At 42.3% G+C, this 21882-nt stretch overlaps 1 protein-coding gene across 2 annotated transcripts in view; it reads right to left on the bottom strand.

Moving 5' to 3' along the window:
• The window catches only part of sptb (spectrin, beta, erythrocytic), a 38205-nt gene that overhangs the window by 3346 nt on the left and 12977 nt on the right, over window positions 1–21882 (bottom strand). For both annotated transcript variants that reach the window (XM_072365400.1, XM_072365401.1), the window contains 32 exons: window positions 19098–19249; window positions 18795–18968; window positions 16618–16715; window positions 16095–16175; window positions 15838–15953; window positions 15610–15722; window positions 15345–15532; window positions 15089–15206; window positions 14481–14639; window positions 13568–13870; window positions 13329–13479; window positions 12136–13006; window positions 11827–11964; window positions 10569–11328; window positions 10164–10366; window positions 9434–9524; window positions 8926–9072; window positions 7991–8257; window positions 7440–7664; window positions 6870–6959; window positions 6207–6497; window positions 5760–5890; window positions 5288–5492; window positions 4419–4642; window positions 4046–4196; window positions 3495–3739; window positions 2887–3025; window positions 2441–2525; window positions 1810–2006; window positions 1527–1609; window positions 904–967; window positions 432–682 (listed from right to left, as the gene is read on the bottom strand). In XM_072365400.1, coding sequence (XP_072221501.1) covers window positions 432–682; window positions 904–967; window positions 1527–1609; window positions 1810–2006; window positions 2441–2525; window positions 2887–3025; window positions 3495–3739; window positions 4046–4196; window positions 4419–4642; window positions 5288–5492; window positions 5760–5890; window positions 6207–6497; window positions 6870–6959; window positions 7440–7664; window positions 7991–8257; window positions 8926–9072; window positions 9434–9524; window positions 10164–10366; window positions 10569–11328; window positions 11827–11964; window positions 12136–13006; window positions 13329–13479; window positions 13568–13870; window positions 14481–14639; window positions 15089–15206; window positions 15345–15532; window positions 15610–15722; window positions 15838–15953; window positions 16095–16175; window positions 16618–16715; window positions 18795–18968; window positions 19098–19249 — 6511 coding nt within the window. The remainder of the gene's footprint in view (window positions 1–431; window positions 683–903; window positions 968–1526; window positions 1610–1809; window positions 2007–2440; window positions 2526–2886; window positions 3026–3494; window positions 3740–4045; window positions 4197–4418; window positions 4643–5287; window positions 5493–5759; window positions 5891–6206; window positions 6498–6869; window positions 6960–7439; window positions 7665–7990; window positions 8258–8925; window positions 9073–9433; window positions 9525–10163; window positions 10367–10568; window positions 11329–11826; window positions 11965–12135; window positions 13007–13328; window positions 13480–13567; window positions 13871–14480; window positions 14640–15088; window positions 15207–15344; window positions 15533–15609; window positions 15723–15837; window positions 15954–16094; window positions 16176–16617; window positions 16716–18794; window positions 18969–19097; window positions 19250–21882) is intronic.

Raw genomic sequence — 21882 nt, 5'->3', positions numbered from 1 at the left:
TTCTTTATGATCAATAGAAGCCGAGCCTAAAGCAGGTCTGGTCAGAGTAAAACCCGCCTGCCTGCTTTGGTATTAAGACACGACGTTTAACAGCATTAAATTAAATCCGGTATGATTAAAAAAATCATTATTGATGCAAGGCTTTTATGTGAATGATTTGTACGTTTTGGGGGACGAATATTTGCACACAAAACCGTAATTTAGATATCTAATTGGAAACATAATTCTTTTTTTTTTTTAGTTTAAAAGCAGGTAAACATATGGCAACGTTTCACCTCTCTCTACAAACAATGAATAAAATATTTCTAACGTATGGTAATACAGCCCACAGTAAATGTGATTGCTGTATATTTGTGTTCATGCATTCATGAACCACATGCCTGTATTTCACCTGTGAGGTGGTGCACTGTGGTCCTTTAATGGCCTTTTACCTGTTTGAAGCCTTCTTTCCGGAGCCCTCCACATCATGTTTGCGGCCCAGCGTGCCCTCCAGCAAAACTTCCTGGGTTCTGCGGGGCTCTGTGGGCATGGTGGCAGCCCTCTCGGGTTCTTTTGGAGGCACCACTGAGACAGAGGGCTCCAGCTCGGGAGAAGCCCTCTCTCTCATTTCTGACGCGATTTGCACCATGGAGTCATCGGGAGTCCCCTCCCACTGACCTGAACTGGGCTCCTTTGCACCAGACTGAAGCAGAGGAAAAGTGCCGACACATTTAGCAGAACAAATCACAAGTTCAGCCACCACTAAATCTGCATCTGAAGAGGGGACGGCAGAGCTGAGAGCTTGGTAATTAGTTTATTCAGCAAACAAACAGGAAAAGACGGTGTCTTACAGCTGGTAAAAAATGGAGCACAAGAAGGATCCGATTTCTGTCAGAAACATTTGAATATGAGTGAGCTACTAACCAGTGTCTGTTGCTCAATAGTGGAGACTTGTGAAGATCCGTCTACAAAGCCTGTGTCTTCTTTCCTAAAACAAAGAAGACAGAGAGAGAGACAGTGTGTGACTCAGTGAAAGTATAAAATGTACTTTCAACAGATCCACGAAAAAAAAAAGACCAAAACCAACAATGCATTAGAGCATTTCTTGATAGCTCTCCACCCTGTCTCCGGTTTTTATCTTCAAGGTAAATCGTTTCTGCCATCTGCTTTAAAGTTAGGTCAAACATCTATATATTTCCTTTAAAAAGACAAAAAAAAGCTTCTTTTTTTTATCTAATGTGTTTTTGTTTGGGGTTACTTTCACTCTATGCGAGTGTGTTACAGAAGAGGCGGCTGACATAATATGATAATAAAAGAAAGTGCGGTGCTGGGACTTTTCAGAAGTGTTTGTATAACTGTGCAGCTCTCAGGAACAAGCCTTTAAATATAAAAGACACCGCTTTGGATTACTTTTTTTGTTGGTTTTGATCTTTTCATGGGGTTTACTGACAAAAGTAAAACACAGGAGTATCACCAGATGAATCCTTTCATGATGTCGTACACCTGCTGTACTGTATAAACATGAGAGCCTGTGTCTGAGTGTGTACCTGCTGTCTCTGTCTGAGCGCTGCTCGTCTTTAATGAACTGCTCCATCTCCTGTTGCTGCTTCCTCAACTCCAACAACTCCAGCTGCAACACAGTAGTCGACTGGCATTAGTTACCTGCAGTTATCCGTAGCTACCAATACATATCTCAAAATCATTGGTCTGAAGTTGCTGTATGAGCACGCAAGCCATCATTTTCCCCTTTTTACACGTTTCTGAGGAGATCACAGAGCTCATTTTTTGTTTTTTTTCAGCAGATACAGCAGATTAAAGATACTTCGGTACCGTTGTGAGGCGCTCCAGTGCAGAAAAGCGCTCCTCCCAAGTGGCGGTGGATTTCTCAAAGGCCTCGTGCCTCTTGAGGAGTTTCTCGACCTCGTCCACGGTGTGACCCAGGTCTTTGCTGCTCACGTAGGGCTCCTGAGCGATCAGCCAGGCCTCCGCCACCGAAGCATCTCGTGCAAATTGGCACACCTCCAGCACTGGATGCAATGAAAGCACGTCATCATCAGCTTTTTTAAAGCTACTTTTTGAAGCATCAGTTCATTAGTTACGCAAAATGTTCTCATATTGTTACATTCAAATACAAACACGTATACATGTCATTTAGGAGTGATATGGGGCAATATGGCAGTTACCTTAAATCTTTCAAGCTTTGATTTTGTAGTTTATGTTACAATAAGATGAGGTGCATTGATAGGGGAATGCATTATGTGGTTAGAGGTGTTGTTAGAAATTAAATTACATTTTTATACTGAAGCGAGAAAGCTTTTTCATGTGAAAATGTTTATTTCTACAATGTTTCACAAGCTACTCATGTGGGCCATGGCATTTCATCGCAGATATGTGTCAGGAGCAATCTACGAGCAGGATTTATTTTCAAGTTGAGGTACAAGGTAAGCGTAGTTTCACTCACAGAGTCGGAGCCAGTCCCATCTGTCGTCCCACTTGAACATCATTTCCTTCCTCTTCTCCATCACCTGCACCAGCTTCTCTTTGATCTGACACGAGCAGCGTTATAGTCGCGGTTACACATCAGCAATATTAAACAATTCAACCCCAAGACTTGCCTTCAGAATGATCCTACAAAAATGAGTATTGTGAAGTAATTAACCGTACGTTAAATTCAGACCAGGGTCAATTGCTTATTTAAATTCTTTTGGCTTTTCCATTTGTAATTAGTGTTTGCTTTATATTCTCCCTGATGGATGTAAGAAAAATGGAATTTTTTTTCTATCGTGGCAACCCAATTGGTTCCATTGTGCCAGACAGGAACAATCACTCCCAGAAAAGTAATTAAATCTAATGAAAGCGGCTGTTTGAGGCCCGGCGGAGTATGAAAAGAAGCTGCGAAGGCCTTACCTCAGCAGAGTCTCGGTGCTTGCGTGTCAGCAGGGCCTTGCCAAGGTCTATACAGTCAGTGAACTTGGCTCCCCTGGCTTCAATCTCCGAGCGGATCCCTTGGTGATACTTCTGCAGGAGCTCAACGGATGAGACATCCCTAATAAAGAGGAGAGAAGCGTTTGGAGCGGTAACGGGTAGAGTGATGTGTGAAGTTTGCCAACAATATTGTAGTATTAATTTCACTCTCAAAAAGGAAAACTGTACACACAGCAATATATCCAGTGTAAAAGTCATTCTTCCTTAAACTGTCCTTAAGCCGAAAATCAATGGCCCTATTTTTGTTTGCTGTTGAAATTTACAAGGTTAAATTAGATTTATATTACAATGAATAAATGAGTGGTTTTTATTCATATGTGTATTTGACCTATGTCTTGTTGTCTGTAGAAAAAAATGAATAAAAGCGAGAGTCCATTACTCAGAGCCAGAGATTTCTGGTTTGTTTTTCAGCTGACTCCATCTCATTCCCCCGTTGGAATGAATAACAGCCTCTCATTGAAATTTGCAAAAAATCAAGTGTTGATATTTCAGTGAATGAATATCTCACGCACTGTTCGAGGTGTGCTCACCTGGGCTTCTCCTGAGTCTCTATCTGCTGGATGATGCTCTCCATCCAGGCCATCAGGTCCCGCGCCATGCTGAAGAAGCGGAACTTCTCTGCCGTGTCCACCAGCTGCGCCCGGCGGCCGTCTGAAGCATCCAGCAGGCCCTTCCAGGCTTCCATCACCTCTCTCGCGGTGGCCTGGATGGCGTTTGCTCTTTCCCCCGCGTACTGGGCGTGCAGCCGTGATGCCATCTCCTGGAACTCTTGGACCTGGAGGGAGGATGACTCAGTTAACAGATGTTATTTCAATGAGACATTACAGTGTTTTAAGGGTGGCATTACTCATGTGTAAAACCAAAACGAGCTGAGCACTGCTAAATATCGTGCAGCTGATATGAAAACATACTGATTATCTTGGCTTTGACTTTGATAACCCTAACCCCATGTCATATAAAACTTTTCACAGTTGCCAACGTATTGCAGCACTTCTCATCAGGTATGACTCATCAAAGTTTTCCTCCTGCTGCTGCCTGCTGTGTTTCCTTAGAGTAAAAGCATTGATCTCTTGTGTTATACCTGTTTGCCCAGAGCAGTGATGTTTCGCTCAAAGGCAGCGTGCATTCTGTGGAAGGATTCTGCTTTGCTGAAATCTTCACCCACATCATCAGGCAGCTCTTTCTGCTTCTCGTGGATCTGAGCCACCAGCTCCTTCCCATCATCAAAGTACCTGAGAGAAAAGAGTGTCTCAGCATCCTCATATTTGTCATTATCATCGCATTTTGTTACCTGATTTGATTTTGATTAGTTATGTCCCACAGCCGAGACATCAGTATCTTATTTGGAAAAACTAATGTTGAATTTGAGGATTAGACATCATTTTTTTCATGCCATCAGAAAATATAACTTGACATCTCTCTGTGCAATGGCTTCTACATTTCTTTTGATTTACTTGAGAAGTTCGTAAGATGCGGTGAGGAGCTGAGCGCGAGTGTCAATGAGCTCCAACAGATCAGCCCAGCTGTCATTTATGCCGTCCTTCCACTCCGCCAAGGTGGCCGCCTCACTGTGACCAGATTCGATCAGCTCGTCTATCGTCTGGTTGACCATGTCCACTCGCTCCTGACCCATCATCCCCGTCTCCCGGGCAAAGTCTCTGAATTTATCCCTTAAAAGCTGACAAGAAAAGGTATATATCAATAAGCTTTTTTTTTTCTAACTGGAATGACAACAGATAACGAGAAAATGCTTGACTTACAATAGATATTTAGAAAACCATGTGCAGGCATTGTAAAAGTATACTGTTCTATTATCATTAACTGCTTGGTTTTGATGAATTACCTCCCCTGACACATTCAATACTGATGTATAATGAGAGTGAGCCTTTGCCTATGCTTCTTAGTGGCTTAAATATAGAGTTTGAGCATGTGAACATGCCTGTCTTATCTAAAGCAGCTGAGAGACCAGTGAGAATAAACCCCTTCCGTGAAGCTGTGGCTATAGAGCCATCAGCTCTGGAAAACCCTCAGGATCTGCACATTGAAGTGGTAATTCTCTTTTTTGAGATGGTCAAAATGGGCCCATTACTCTCGTAAAAATAGAAATTGTAGCCTCCTTAAAGACAAGTGGCAGAATTTTAAAATCAGTATGAAAACTGACACGCCTGTCTAAGGACCTAATAATCTTATTCTCATTTTCTCTCTCCAAACAAAACATCTGTTTTTGTCCACACTGTGACAGTAATTCTTATATTTTGTACACAGCTCCCGTCTCTGATGATCTATATGTGAGATATGTCTGTTTTCTTTCTGTATATAGTACCGTGACATGGTCCAGGTCTTGACCCATCTCCTGAGAGGAGGCCACAACGTCTCTCTCTGCGATCCACAGTTCCAGGTCCTCCACCTCTCGGCTCAGCAGGAAGTGTTGGTAGGTGTGATCCAGCTTCTTCCTGCGGTCCTCTGCCAGCTCCTTCAATCCTGCATACTGCTTATCCACCTGTCCCTGTCGCCTGATGATCTCCTCGCTGCAGACAAATTAATTTGAGAAGACGGAAGAAAGTCTGATTCAGGTATTTTGGAGGAAGATTTGAAGAGGAAAAACAGGTCAAGCTGATGGGATTTAGGTTTTCCCTGAAGATTCACATGATTAAGATGTGCATTTTGCATGGTTGTCATTCTTATCAACCTAAACCACAGCTGACTGGAACAAGAGTACCAGTAAGTTAGCATCACCACAAGAAGTTTGAGTGGAATTTTTTTCAGTGCATGTGTCAAATCTTTGAAGCACAAACCCCTCAGGATGGTCCTCTGCTAACATCTTTTGGGCACGGTCAGCCAGCCTCTGAATGGAGTCAGCGTGGTCATCCACTGCCTGCTTCAGGATCATGTGGCGCTTTAGCATCAGCATGGCACTTTGTTCATCCTGGACAGATAAAAGGAAGAGGGAGAGGAAAAAGAAGGAGGATGGTGAAGACAGGAGTCTATGCATCGAAGCAAAACAAAGTACTCCAAAATGAGCTCTCAGGAGATGGCACCGAAAAGCATATCATCTTAATTAAAGGGAACGCAAACCATGTAATCATGTTAATTAATTGAGTGCCACTTGTTATTTGCACAGACTGATGTGCTTTACTTTCATAAGGATAATAAGATTTTTAGACATCTGTTGAAACTCCACTGAGTTAATGAGCACTCTTTAGCACACGTCTCCAGCACACAACACCTCATTTGAGCCTCACTTTGGCTTTTTCGTCTGCAATCATGTAGAGCTCCTGCTCCCCTATCCAGGCCTCGGCTTCGTCGGCGTCATTGTAATACTGCTGGACCGAGTTGGAGCCATTCAGCCTCTCCCGGCGCTTGGCCATCTCATCCTGCAGCCGGGCCCACGCCTCCTCCAGCTCCTTCAGCTGGTCTGTGATTCGCCCTGCCTCCGCTCTGCCCTCCGCGCTGGCAGCTGCTGCCATCCTCCTTCCTCGCTCAAGTACTTCATCGACGCGAGGCTGGTGTCCCTCGATCTCCTTCTGCAATGTCTGATGGACCATGAAGAGACAGTGAATGTACCTCGCTTAAATACTTCAACAAAAAAAGTTGAAACGGCTGAGCAAGTAGTCAGTTATGTGATTCCATTATCCACCAAGGAAATGCTCACAGTTTTATCATTTTTTCATGTAGAAACTTTGTCTTCTCTGCTTCTAGATTATAGAGTAGTAGGAGTTGCTTTTCTTTGTCATGTAAATGTGTATACTCAAACTCAAAGGCTTCAGTTTAACCTCTGGAAGAGTGTGAAGGGCAATTTTTACAAAATTTTACACTTTATGAACAAAAGGATAAGTTATTGATCAAGAAAGTAAATGAACTGATGCAACAGACTAACCAGATATTTTGCAGAGAAAAATCCCCACCTGATTCTTTTTTAACAGCATCTGCACCGTTTGAAGATTGTTGCCGTGCTCTTGTGACATTGCCAGGGGCATCCTCTCCTCAATCCAGAGCTGAAAGAGATGGAGAAGACGAAAAAGATAAGGATAAGGGTGGAAAAATCGGAATTTGAGAAAATGCTTCATAGCCCTCTTATATTCACCAATTTTATATAAAATTCTCACAACTGATTTTACTCCTTTCCAAAACGTATCAAGGCCCTCAAACAGTAAATCTGGTTGAGGAGGATTTAAGGAGTGAAACAGTAATAAGATTTAAGATTTTAACGCAGATCTAAAGAAATATCAATTTCACGGAGACATTTTAAAGCTTCGATAGCTTTTAAACTGCCCCGGGTGTTTGTCATTGTTGTCCAGTAGCCACCGTTAATCCAACCGCTTTAGCCCATTAAAAGCTGCTGCAACATGTGAGTGTTCTTGCACATGTGCAGAGGGTGCTTCATGTTAAAGTGATTATTCTGTTTTTGAATCATTTTGTGTGTTTGGAGGATTTTGACACCATCCTTTTTGCTGTGAAATAGGATCCATGCTTACAAGCTCATCAGCAAGGTCTCTGTAGAACTGATGGACAGCTTTGGCTGCCTCAAGTTTGCTCTTGCGATGGGCCAGTGGTGTGCGGAGCATCTGGAACTCCCCCTGCAGGGCCTGCTGCTCAGCCTCCAGCTCCGGCTGGTCTTCCCTCGCACCGCCATGCTTCCTGACAGCCTCCTGGAGCTCCTCCAGCTCCCGCGCCCGGTCACGGACCTGGTTCTCTGTCATCTGGAATGGGTATACGTGATGAGAGAAAAAAGATGAATCGTCTTTCAGGAGCTTAATCAGGATGCAGACATTTTTGTCACTCATGTAAAATTTTGTGAGAGCAATTCATAGAACAGATCATACTAAGGTTTTAGTAAAAGTAACACTATATGTAATTTATTAGAACTTGTGTTTTATTTATTTCAGATATGTTTTTCTTCTCACATTTAAGTTCAAATGCCAACAGAAAACACACATCCAAATAAATGCACGTATGAACAAGAGCTGCAGAGACAATGTGCAGACAAATCTAATATATATACATTATAGTTACACGTGATACAGACCTGATGCTTTTTGAGCAGGATGTTGGCATTGGTCAGGTCTTTCACCTCCTCCTCTCCACTCTGTAGCTGCTGCTGCAGCCCTCCCAACCACTTCTTCATGTCAGCCAGACTCTGGTCGAAAAGCTCAGAGCGGTTGGCATCAAACAGCAGCCGAGCCTTTTCCTGAGTGGTGGACTCCAGCTTGTCCCACAGCTCATGGAGCTTGGCCAGACGCTCTTTGACAATCGGCTCGAATTCAGGCTTGGACTCCATGAGTTCCTGACCCTCCTGCACCCACAAAAAGAAAGGATCTCGTTCTCAAAATGCTCTTAAAGAGGTATTATATGTACTTTTTAAATTGTGTATACATGTTAATACAAATATCTATTGTGATTTACCCAAGAATTTTTGTTGTTTGTTCAAATAAGTGCTGAAAAAGTTTTACAGGACAGAGAAAATCAAATAAAAAAGGTCATTGCACCAGAATCTGAACTGGGCCTATCTGTAAATGATCCACAGGAAGTTGGACACCCATTCTGCAAATATGACTTTCTTATACGTGATTCATCCATGTCTGAGTTCTAATATCTTAAAACCTGGATCATTAGATACTTTATAGTTTTATATACTGAGAACTTCAGAACTGTTTTATTCTTCGAATTTCCATCATTAGCCAAGTTGGACATTTACTCTTTTATTTCAGTCTATTCCATTTACTTATCTAAATTCATTTGATAACCCTTTAAGTAATATTTCATGCTACGCGTGATATGTATTTACTTACTTTACTTACTAACTGTAATAGCAGTATACATTGTTTAAGCTAATTAGCTCGCTTTATTAGTTGCTGTAATGCACCGGTATAAAATGGCTCTTTCTGTTTCATTATAGTTCAGGAGTAGGTAAAAAGGTTAATGTAATCTCTAAAATAACAACAACATGCCGCTTTCCATCACCTCGTCTACTTTGTTGAGCCAGTCCTTGTTGGAGGCCAGCTCAGCCATGAAGGCCTGATGTTTGAGCCACTTGCTGTGGAGGTTCCTGGCCTCATCATACGAAGTGTCCTGGGCTGTTAGCATCTTCTCATTGATCCACACAGTCAGCTGAAGCATGGCGAGAAACAAAGAATATCATGAGCGAAGTCCATTCTGTTTTGGTCAATGAACAGCGAAGATAAACGCACGAATGGTTACAAAACTCAAAACATGATGTAAAAATCTGGAGAATCAGGAGACTTTATGCACACAACGTTTACCAATTAGCTAAAATGGGATCTCAATCCCAAATTTCCTCCAGTGTTATAAGAACACTGTGTTATAATTAACACAGCAAATGTATTTGGAAAATAATAAAGAGTTAGAAAGAGGTAAGAGTAATTAAAGTAATGATTGAGCTAATTATTTAGGTACCAACTGATGTCTCCTTATGACTGCATGAACAATAAACTGAAGAAAAAAAACTCACATCTTGAGTGTTCTGCAAGAAGTGCTGCAGATCGCGGTTATCTCTGAGCTTTTCAGACACCTCCTCGGCTCGTCTTTTATTCTTGCTACGCCTGAGGAGCAAACGCAAAGCAAGGGCAAACAGTACATCAAAATACAGTTTCAGACAGAATAATTCTTTCCTCTTCTCAAACCAAGGCCCCTGTGACATAATGCAAACAGGATGCATTACACGAATCCACGTGAGCTCCTCCTTCACTGAAAGAAAGTCATCCGTTCCTCTGCTTCACTGTGAAGAACAGCTCTCACTTGCAGATCAATACCTATTATTGCAGGTGCCTGTCTACCAAGCTGAACAGTAGGAGGTAATGGGAGCAGCCCCGGTGCCCTCTGTACCGCCTCCCGTTAAGGCCAACAACACAGCAGTAAGAAAGCTTTTTCACTGCTGAGTCGGTACTCTGAAGAAAATGGAAAGATACTTCCTGCATAAGATCAGTACCTCTGCTGGTGCCTAAGTGAAGCTTTAGGTTTTACATTATCATCTTACAGAATGTTCATAATCGCTATCAAACAGTTTCCCTGGTGGGATTTTATGAAATAACTATCCAGCTATCTATCTGGTTCTATCTATATGGTTGAAATCAGGTTAAAAATGTAATAGTACAACGTCATCAAAAGTCTTTCTTTCTACTATTCTGCTCGATGTACAACTTTTCACTGGCTATAATTGATCAGACACCGTGATGACATACCTGTCACAGATGGAGTCCATTTTCTCCTGAACTTTCCCTGAGTACAGGTTGTTGCTGTCCACCAGCCGCTGTCCACCCTGCAGAGCGCCATCAATCTTGTCCTCGTTGGCCTCCATGGTACTTACAAAGTCCTCGTGCTTCTTCAGAGCCTTCTCTGCCCCGTCCAAGGTGTCAGGCTTGTCTATGTGGGCCAACGTATACTCCTACAACAAAACAGCCATCATGGGGTTGACAAATGTAAAAATTGCATTATATGACAAACATGCAGTGTTGGAACCGACTCCACAACATTCTTCCATAAACAACAGCCTATAGCACTGCATACTCATGATTTACGAGCTATACTTGTTTGCTGAACTCTTACACCTAAACTCAGACAGCGTTATGGCGAGCCCTGTGCAGTACCTGGTTATTGAGGATGGCCTCTACGGCTTTTCCATCCCTCATGAACTGTTGGAAGCCCAGACCCTGGTCCAGGAAGCTCTTGCGACTGTCCCAAATTTTCTGGAGCTCATACCAGCCACGGTCCAGGCCCTTAAGCCTCTGCTCCAGCTGCTGGTACTGAGGATCTTCCTCTTGACCCAGCGTGACCTGAGCCCCGGTGTCCCTCACACGATGATAGTCCTCCTCATGGTTGCTTATGTCTTCGCGCACGGCGTCATGAAGACTCAGAAGCTCCTCGGCCTCTGGTAACGAGGTGGGCATGTCCTCAGATGCAACAGCTTTCTGACTTTTGAAAAGCCAGGACTGGAAGTCGTCCATTTCTTGCAGGAAGGTCTGTAACTTGCTCACCTCACCCAAAGACTCCTCACGGTCACGCAGGGTCTTTTTAAGCGCGTCCCAGGCAGCGTCTAGCTTTCCTCTGCGAGCAAAGATATCTGCTGCATTCTCCGGATGATCCTGAGCCAGCTGGTCTGCTTCTTTTCTCAGGAAGGTAAGTTTGGTGTCAATGGCGGCTAAATCTCTCTCCATGCCAAACAGTTTCCTCTGGATGGTCATGACTGCTGCCAAGTCATTGCCCAAGTCCTGTGTGGACTCGATCACGCGTGTCTTGTCTTTGATCCAGGTTTCAGTCTCGTCACACTCCAAACCATAGTTGTTCAGACTAACAGCTGAATCTGTTTTCCTCTTCTTCTCTTCCACCATTGCCTTGAATGCCTCCCATCTGGAAAATAATAAATCATTGACGGTTTAAATGGCCTTAATATTCTTGTTTATGTTTTAAAAATGTTTAAAAAATTTAGGAATGCATGATATTCTTAACTTTCTGGGAAAACTATACAAATGGATTACATAAAGAAACTTGCTTTTTTTTTGTACTAAACCAGAGTAAATTTATCACATTTCACATTGATCAAAAGATGATGCAAATCTATTCACCACGTGTTTCATTGTCTGTCTCCTTGCAGACGCATTTCAGTATGTGCAGCTGTGCACAAGAGAATGCTAAGAATTGAGAAAATACCCCCGAGTGCACAACAATATGTTATCACACTTAACTAAACACATCCTTTCACAAAACCCTAAGGCTGGTCTATAGATTAGATCTTCACAGTCTATACTGTAAAGCATTACCAAAACTTTGTAGGAGTTTCAAAAGCATATGAAACATAAATATTAGAATCATTTTCCCAAGAACAGCTGAACTGCTCAGTAAAAGCACCTCTTATTCAGTCGCGCCTGACATTCCTTGACTTCTTTGGTGCGAGGATGTCTGCCGTCTTCAAGCTGTTTTACGGCTCTGTTGACGTCATCTACTCTTGACTGAACGTTTGCCATATCTTGAGCCAAAATGCTTAACCTGCAAACAAGGAAAGTGCAAAATCAACATGACACATCAACACATTGGATCTAAAAGAATTTTGGAGGAAAAGAAGCTACAAACCAATAAGCTTGTCTTTGAGCGACTGTTTCTAAATGTTTGATAGTTACCAGTGTTAATTTGGATGTGAAAATCATCTGTTATGTATACCTGTTCTGTACTACTTCCAGATCCTCCAGCTTCTCAGGCACCTCTAAGCCCACCAACCACGTCTCTTTCTGGCCCATCCAGAGCTCACAGGCATCTGTCTCACTGAAGATGATGTACAGAGACATGGTGTCATCTAGTTTCTTCTGTCTCAGGTCAGCCAGTGACAGGAGCTCCATGTAAAGGTCCTTGATGTCTTTCAGACGTCTCTGGATATCAGGGGTGTTTTGGAGCTCCTCTGGCAGCGCGTTGGCCTGTTTGGATAGAGCCTCAATAGTGGCTCCGTTCTTTATTGCTTCATTCTTCAGGTTGTTGTGCTTTTTCAGTAGCCTCTGAGTTGTGTACTCATCATGGCCAACATCGTCGCTGGTCATCTGCCTCTTGGCATCCAGCAGCCAGGCCATGAGTTCATCAGCATCTCCCTGAAACTGGAAGAACGTCTGGGTATCCTTGAGGTTCTGCTTTCGAAATGCAGCCAGTTCCTCGAGCTGCTCCCACTGCCTCCTGATGTCGTCCATGCACTCTTGAATCTTTGGTGAGCCGAAGTGCTTTGCTTGAATCATGCTTCCCCCCTCAGCCAAAATCTGCTGCAGATTGGAGCGACGGGCTCCGAGCTCGTCCTCGAAGGCGCTGTGTTTGCTCTGGAGCACCAGCACACTCGTCAGGTCTTTGCCATAGTCAAGGGAAGAGAAAATGTGCTCTTTCTCCCTGATCCAGCTCTCCAGCTCTGTCACCTCCCACAAGAAGTTCCAGAAGCGGCAAGACTGCTCCAAGCGAGCTCTTCGCTGGGCAGCCAGAGCACAAAGCTCCTGGTAGCACAGTTCCAGGTGCTGCACCCTGTCACGGATCACCTGAGGATCACATGGCTTATAGCCTGGGGAGGAAAGAAAGCACAAAGAAATGTATATTTTACATGAACACATTTCACTTTATATTTGCATGGCTCTCTTTAAACATGCACGTCATGAAGTGAAATGTATCACAACTAACACATAAATGACACCCATTCTTGCATATGGTCTAAACAAACAAAGGACCTTATCTTTGGACATCTGCAGTTATAGACAACAGAATCAACAAAGTAGAACAAGCACTGTAATGACATGATGAAACTAAAGTTGCAAACATAATAATTACAATGCTCTTTAATTCGTGGTGCCATTTTTCCACAGGGCACAGTGAGCTGTCGCACTTACTGTCTCCATTGGCAAACTTCAGAGCAGCAGCACTGGCGCTCTGTACCCTGTCTGCCTGCAGAGCAATGTCATTTTCTAACAGCGCGTGTTTTTGTAACAAGTCCTCCACCTCTAACAAGTGTTTCCCAAAGTCAGGAGACAGCAGCCGAGCCTGAGGAGAGAGAGAAACTGTTTGTTTAACTCAATGTTTAGAAGATAAAGATCTGAAATGTATGTACACTTTCAACTCTTCTGTGTACCTTCATTTCATCCATCCAGCTGATGATGTGCAGCATCTCCTGGAAGATCCTCTGCAGGGTCAGGTTCTTATCCAGACGGCCCCTTCGAGCCCTCAGCAGCTCCTGCAAGTAGTCCCACAGACGCAGGACGTTGTCTTTACGCACGTCGATTCGTTTGGCGTCATGGTAACGCTCAGACTCCAGCTCCTTCGATATGTCCACCAGGGCCTGAACACGCTCCTCATATGCGGCAATGTCCGTCTCAATCGCATCGTGCTTCTTTTTTGCCGCTTCAACTGCTGGCAGGTCATAGCCAAAGTTATCCTGAGGAGCAAAGAGCAGAGGGTGATTTATAGCTACTTAACTTTAAAATTGTTACCTATATAGTTACTAGCTACTTCGTAGACTAAGATTAAAGTAATGAAACTTGTAATGAACTTTGATAACATCTGCTCGGAAAACTACTCAAACTTGGTGATATTAACTCAAATTACTCCAACTCCAACACTAAAATGATGTTTACACATAAATACATCAGTAATAATATTACAGTAGTTTAATAGGTAACATACAGGTGTCACGTTCTTTTAATTTTGATACTTAAAAATAATTTTTTTCTCATAAGTAAGTTGCTACTTTTTATTTGCAGCTGACATAATTTAGTTTGTTTCATCTCCCCATGTTTTCAGGACAAGCTGTCTCTGTTTCACTCCCCCCATGTGGAGAACTTTGGTGTGCAGGCAACCTGCTGTTTCACTTAATTAACCAAAGAAAGTGAAAATTTACTGTTAGATAATTAATCTGAGACATAGGAGCCATAACAAAGAACCACTGCCACGTCACAACCAACATACGATAAAACTTAAAGATAAATAAACGAATGCTTGACAAGACATTTAAAACATTAAAGATCAGCTGCAGTTGTGAAGCTCACCTGAGCCACTAGTCTCTGGTTCTCCAGGAGCCAGGTCTCCCTCATGGCAGCCTTCCTGTCAAACCTTCGTGCCATCTGCTCCAGCTTCTCCTGCCTGATCAGCTCGTCTCTCAGGACACGCTCCCGCTCATGCTCCGCCCTTTCCAGACACTCCCACGCCTGCACACAGAAGATGAGAGGCATCCTGAGTGTTTTTAATCTTTGGTAGCTGGTTGTCTTAATATCAACAGCTTCTGATCCCATCCACGATGGAAACCTCAGAGATCACAGAACTTTTGGACTGATCTTGACATGTCTCTTGATATGTGAAGCAAAAGAAATCCCAGACTTTCCTGTCTGGATACAGTTAATCTTTCAGTGTCCTGTTCCTGCTGAGCAGTCAGACTTTAATATTCTTCAATGGACTGTTTTTATTGTATTGTTCAGTAGGTTATATTGCAATAAAAGGCTGGTCATTGTTGTTTAATTGCTGCTGTGGGCTTATGGTTTGCTAATTGAAGGTATTTCTCTATCTAAACATGCTGGTTGCCTGAAATCAATAGACACAGAGAGGTTTTCCTTAATAAAACTCTGCACTGATGCAGGTTTGTGTCTGAAACATATCTCACCCTGTTGATATCTGAAACCAGGGCTCCCTCTTTAGGTGTGTAAACCCTCTGGTTGTTGGCCCTCATACGGCTCTGGATGGTGAAGAGCAGCACCTCAAGATTCCCTTTTTCCTGGAATCTGAGAGACAACGAAAGTTACACTTCAGCCATAAGATGCCCTGTAGGGGCCAGTTCAAAATAGAAATGTAATAGGGTTGAACAGAAATAATGTGAGGTCATGACAAATGATGCAGATTAGACAAGAAGCTTGACTCACTTGGGTGGCTTCTCTACAGTGCGGTAGGTGTTGAATGCCTGAAGTTGCTGCTGGACTCCACTCAGAGAGTTGGCAAGTTTCCGGTTGTTCAGTACGATGATGGTTTGCTCGATCCACCTCAGCAGGTCTGACGCCAGCGTCTCATACTTATCAATCATCTTCTCAGTCTCAATGGCATGATCCAGAACCTGGAAGAGGAGGGCAAAGGTAAACAAGGGAGCAGGTTTCAGCAAACTGATAAGTGGAAGCCATGTTTCCCTCTCACCTTTCCCACTCTCTTTCCCTCAACAGCGAGCTGCTTCATCTTTGAGAAGTAGTGATAAAATGCCACAACATATGTGATGATGGACTTCTCGTCTGGGTTCTCTGTGAACACATCTGTGAAACAAAATGGCAAGCAGGTCAGTCACGGCCAACGTCTTTTTTTCCACCAGGATTATTGCTCTTAAACATTCAGTTCCACATAAAGGCATGGCTTCGGTCAGTCACTCGCCTTCTGGGTCCAAGAGTTTTGCCACACCAAGCTTCTGCTCTGCCACATTGAAGGCGTTCTGGAGATTGTGGGTCGGATTGGACCTCTTTAATTTGTCGTAGTCCACCAGATCTGGCCTAGGATTTGAGAGCAAAAGCAGCGAGACAGTGTGAGACATGAAGGAGAATGAGGAGGAGAGACACCGAGCAGGCCGGGCCTCTCGTGCGTTTACATTTCAGACCTGGTGAGAGTTGTTTTTGCCATTCATCTCGCCTTACCGGTGTTTGTGTATGAGAGCGTTGAAGGCCATTCCGTCTTTCCAGCTGGTGGTGAAGTTTGTGATGCTGACATTAGGGTACCTGTAAAACATGAGTGAGGAGATGCCACTTACTGAACATTTCTGCAGAGCTCCTGTTTTAAATCAGTGTGTTGGTCTCGTTCTGCTTCTGCTCATATATAACTCAGAATCTTTTATCACTGTAGCTTAAAGTCACGAAGCAACTTTGTAACTCATGCAAAACTTTTAATTGGAAAATGAAAGATTACCTGCATTTCCCTGCTTTGATGTTCAAACCATAGACGTGTTTTTTTTTTAAACCTTAATAATTTGCATCTAAAAAAAGTGATGACGTGGACTCTCAAAGATACACTACAAGCCTATTTAAATAAATAAAACAGAGAGTTCTGCATAGTAGCATTTTACGTACTAACAGATGTACACCTGGTTGCACATTCGCATAATAATTCTCACAGGGTATTTACAGCAGTATGCTGATGCTAAAGTTCACATAAAGCACTTACCCTGCAGTTTTCATCTGACACCACAGAAGAAGAGCATCTTTAGCTGAGCGCGTCTCCTTCTGGTCCTCCTGGCCTGTTTCCACAATAATGTCCTGGATCTGTTGAAGAACAACAAACACAGCTGGATGGTAAATAATGAAATCTAACTAATCTCTGTTGTTCACAGTGAGAGAAGAGCAAGTAAAAACCTAACCTATCATGTTGCTAACTAGAAACAGCACAGGGAACATTTTTGGCACTTTCTGGTTTTTCTTTGTGTAACACAAAACAATCTCAAGTGACATATCATTAATGGTATTAGTCAGGCTGGATCCTCACAAAACTATCTGGATCCAGTGGACAGAGAGATAGGTGGCAATGACTGAAGTTCTTATTTTCCCACACGGTGGGCCAGTAATTGGAGCAGTGATGTGATCTGAGAGACAGTCCCTGAGAGAGCGCTAAATTTAGCCAGCTTTGGTTCTCCTTGGTTTATGCAGACTGAAAGAAACAGACAAGACATGCTAACTCCTTTCTTTCCGATTCCTTTTTTTTTTCTTAATATATTTATTTTTTCCCGTGTTTGAAAAGGCTGAATAATGCAGCAGGCCGTATTCTTTGAACTATCATATCTAAAAATAACAATGTTGCTGTCAAATTAAAAATAAATATGTGGCCCCTCCAAGAAGATAAAAGAGTCGAACAGACGTGTTCTGATGTTTTGGATGTGTTTCTGATGATAATGGCTGGAACCTGAATGCATCGTCTCCAAGAAAAAGGAATAATCGGAAACATCCTAAAGCTGACAGTGTTGCGGTGTCTGTGCAACATGCCCGTGTGCACAAGTGAAACTAAACAACTGACTATAAGAGACCCATCTATCAAAAACTGCAGGTTCAATCATACCAAACATATGGACATTTATGAAGTACTACATTGTAAAGGTTGAAGTGGTTGGGCTGCACTTTACATCTCACTGGTCTGACCGTGATGGTAAAAAAAAAAGAAAATCAAATATAAATACTGTGAGGTTTTCAGACAGGTGAAATGCAATGACAGTTTCAGATGTAAGAAAATCCAAAGGAGTACTTATTTGACAAAACATTGTTAAGAAAACTATCACTGCATTGTGAAACTGTTATGTCAGAACTTATCGAATCCCATTGAGTCAGTCACATGTAATGTTGTTAACATGGCTGAATCCAAAAACTAGTCCATTCTGTCAGAGTATGTACATGTAAAAGGACATTAAAGTTCATTTAAATGAAGGCATGTGATTGCTGGCTTTCCTTTTTTAGTGTATGACCAAGGTTACACTAAATCTACAAAGCCAAGTTTCATGAAACCTTGTCGAGAATTGGAGCATAACTAAATGAGGATCCCACATAAATTATTGTACGGATTGGGACTGGGAATAAAGCATTGGCAGTTGATAAGATCTCTGAATGCTTTTGTTAATCTCTCTTTGTTAAGCTCTATTGACTGTTATTGCACATTGACAACAAACTCAGTTTAGAGTTGGCCCCTACTGTAAACAGTCCACTGTCATATTTCAGTTAATTGTGTTAATTGTTTACACGTGTATAGAGCAGTGTGCAGTATTTGTCTAACACTACTGCATAATTCAGGTAATGTACAATAAATTAAACACTGAAGTGCCTCCAAACATAATTTGTTCTCGTTGTTATTCCTATATTACAAGTACCGTATTAATAAAACAAATACACTCCAGAAGTCATTTTGCACATTTTAACCATAACAATCACCTTTAAAACCTTGCACCACATGTTTTTAATATTGTGACGTATGGAACAATTCATATAGCATTTGAATGCCATTTACTTGTTATTTAGTTGGTTTTCTTTTGTTTGTTTGTTCCTCTTTTAAGTGAATACTTCATGGTACCTACCCATGTTACCATTATGGCTTCTTCAACATTTGGATTTATCTGATAACATGTGTTCTCCTCCCTCCCAGTAAGTCATTTTGATCCACCATCAAACCAGAAGAATGGGATGGTAGATTCCAAATTGTGTTGTGTTTTTGATGAGGTCATTAAAGTGGGCCAGGCTGCTCTGAATTAGCTGTTGCACAGTCCTGAGTGCCCATTGTTTATGTGACCTGGAGGTTTTACAGCATGTAAAATACATTTCTGAATTCAGCACGGCCTTCAGTTGAAGCTCCTGTCCTCAGTTTACCTGGAAACGCAGGATGATGGTCCAAATGAGTCCAAGGATGAGGCGATGGTTGCCGTCGACAATGTCGTGGGATCCCATGTTCTCCAGGTGGACCCTCTGCTCTTTGAGAAACTGCAGGGCTTTGTCCACATTTTCCAAACAGTGGATACGCATTCTGCCTTTAGTGGGTTTTGGCTACAGAGAAAGCAAAACATGGAAAAAGAACATTTGTTATAGGAGGGACCACAAGAGAGTCGCAGTAGATACAAAGAATTTCGAAAACACAGAGGATAAAATGTAAGCTGACACAGAATAACTTCTCACCAGTCGTTCACCAGACAGCACTTCCAACAGTTTAATGAGCATACGTCCATCCCGAAGGTCCAAGTAGAGGTCAGAGATGCGACAGCCCACTCGAGAAAGGATTGAGTTGACCCATTTAGTAAAGGTCTTCTTCTGAACTGCTTCGCGCTCATCTGATGAGGGCACATAGTTAAGAAAGAACATGAGCTCCATGAATAATGCACAATCCTTACAGCTACAAAGCAGCACCACTGGAGCTGGTAGGGATTTACTGTCTAGCACAAGGGCACTTCAAACTGGTAGATGCCTGGAAGGCTGACAGAAAACCTGGCAGGAGTTAGAGTGCATGTCAGTGTTTGTCTGAGGATATCTGCCTCAGAGATGGGGAAATCTTTCTGCTTAAATTAATCCTCAGTGTAAAGTAAGACCATGTTTTTTTCCTAGTTTGCTACAGAGAAAACTCCCTGATGATAGCCAGTCTACATTAGCCAGGGAGCTTTGTCTCAACTTCTCGCTTCATATTCAATTCAATTCAATTCAATTTTATTTATATAGCGCCAGATTACAACAATTGTCATCTCAAGGCACTTAAGTAATATAGTCCAATTCAAGCCAATTGGAATTCAATTCATTGTAATCATAATCCAATTAATTCATATAGAGCCAATTCAAAAAATTAATATCCTAGCTAAGGAAACCAACAGATTGAATCTATCTTTTAAAAATCTTGTAAATATAATAACAGACTCACTATTAGGTGACTTGACATGTAAAATGAACAAACAAGACCCTTATAAATACCATAAAACTCTTGAAGAAACAATATTGGAAACGTTACTTCACATCTGTCCACTGCATTTCTTATTCGTGAGTAAAACAAAACTACTCCGGCGATGTCTTCAGCTTAGTATAATGCTGAGAAATCCCAGAAACTGTCAAGTTTCCATCTTTTTTGCTAAGTTACTGGAACAACAGGATTAATTACTGGGCACTCCTGCACTCGCCATTAAATAACTGACATGCTTGGCATGACGGCTCACATGCCCTCTGAATTTTCTTTCTGGAATACCTGCCATATATCTGATAATCATTATCACAATATAGCACATTTTATGAGTCTTCTTCCTCTAGGAAGGTAGTTAAAGAAATGACAATGTTCATAATCTATACTGCATTTCTAATTCACAAGTGAACCTAGCTTTTGGCTCTGTGGTCACAATCAATATCACAACAGCAACAAGCTCATTTTCCTCACATCCCTCATATCACAGACGCAACTACATGGAGTTGTTTTGATGATTACTTGCTCTATTGTTGACTACTGATTGGAAAGTGGTATTTCAGTTGTAATACATTTGTTCATAATGACTATCGCATTTTGCGAGAGGCAAATATAACATCCGAAACCCCTGCTAAACAATGACATGAAACAGGAACAATGATTAACATACGGGTTTGTTTTCCATCAACTAACAGTTAAGAAACTCTCTGCCAAATCAGCTGATATCTACTGCAGGAAATGGGTTTCTACAACATTTCTTAACGTGAACAGAAACTTAACGCAGGCCTTTATTTATAAATGTGACATATTTCTTACAGAGGATTGGAAAAATACTAGGATAATCTGGAGCAAGGAGAACAGAAGGACATTACTTTCTGACTACAGTAACCTTGATTTGCAACTCAGAGCAGATACACATTCACTTACACATTTATTAACACATACACACACACACACACACACAGAGCCTCTCAACGTTTATCAGGTCAGTGATGAGACATGCCTCCCTCACTCATCCCAGCTTGCACGACACGACTTCTCTTTGGTCTCCATGCTGCAGATTGCCCTGTTTATCCATGAACCCATATACGACTGCACACACTTTGGAGTGCAAAAGGACTGCATCCTTCATGACTCGTGTAATAAATGATTCAGACCCTGAGGCTGTGGAGAACAGGAAAGGAGCAGCAAAAAAGAGGAACAAAAGAAAATGGCTACAGAGGAGAGAAGTTAAGGGTATTAGATTATAGGTTAAGAGGGAGACAGCCAAACAAGGTGAGATAGAGGAGGAGACATATAGTCTGGAGAGAGGTAAACCTGGCAAGAGGACTAAAAAGGACAGAGCGCTCTGGGATTTAGCCTTTCAGGTTTAGTCTGCAGAGGCACGGCCAGATAAACAGAACAAGACACATCACCCACAGTATTACGCTTGCTGCTAAAAACCACCCAGTGAGCTGCAGCCCCATTTGTCTGCCTCATCAAAAAGAAGAAATGAGGAGTTGCTGTATGTAAAACATATGATACAGCAGAGCATAGTAAATAAATCATGTCTCACTCTCCTCCTCTCAGCAGAACAACAGTACACACTGGTCCGCTATATCCACACGGATATCCACACCATGAAAAAGTAATGGCAATCAAAACGTGCAAATTACCCAAAGCTCCATTAGCACCACAAATGGTTACAGAATATTTGTCTTTGGAACAGAAAACAAATACAAAAAAGAAAAAAAACTGTGACAAATTCTTACTGAACTATCTGGGGAGACAGGGATTTTACAGTGGAATAAGTGAGAGGGCAATTAAAGTGCACACACACAACGTGCACACTGTGTTTCCGTATCATATCACAACATGAGACCTTGAGCAGGGACAGACTGCAAGCACGTGGATGCTCCTGGCCATTTAGGAAGCAATGGGACGGCAGAGAGTGTGAGGGAGGGAAGCTGCTGTCTGCATGCGCCCCGTTGAGCTGTCTGCAGATGAGCAGTTCAACAAGCACGATATGACAACAGCTCTGTGTAA

This window comes from Leuresthes tenuis, unplaced genomic scaffold, assembly GCF_036924035.1.
Source record: "Leuresthes tenuis unplaced genomic scaffold, fLeuTen1.0.hap1 SCAF_15, whole genome shotgun sequence".
In the NCBI taxonomy this organism is placed as follows: domain Eukaryota; kingdom Metazoa; phylum Chordata; class Actinopteri; order Atheriniformes; family Atherinopsidae; genus Leuresthes; species Leuresthes tenuis.
This window is presented reverse-complemented; position numbering and strand designations above follow the sequence as displayed.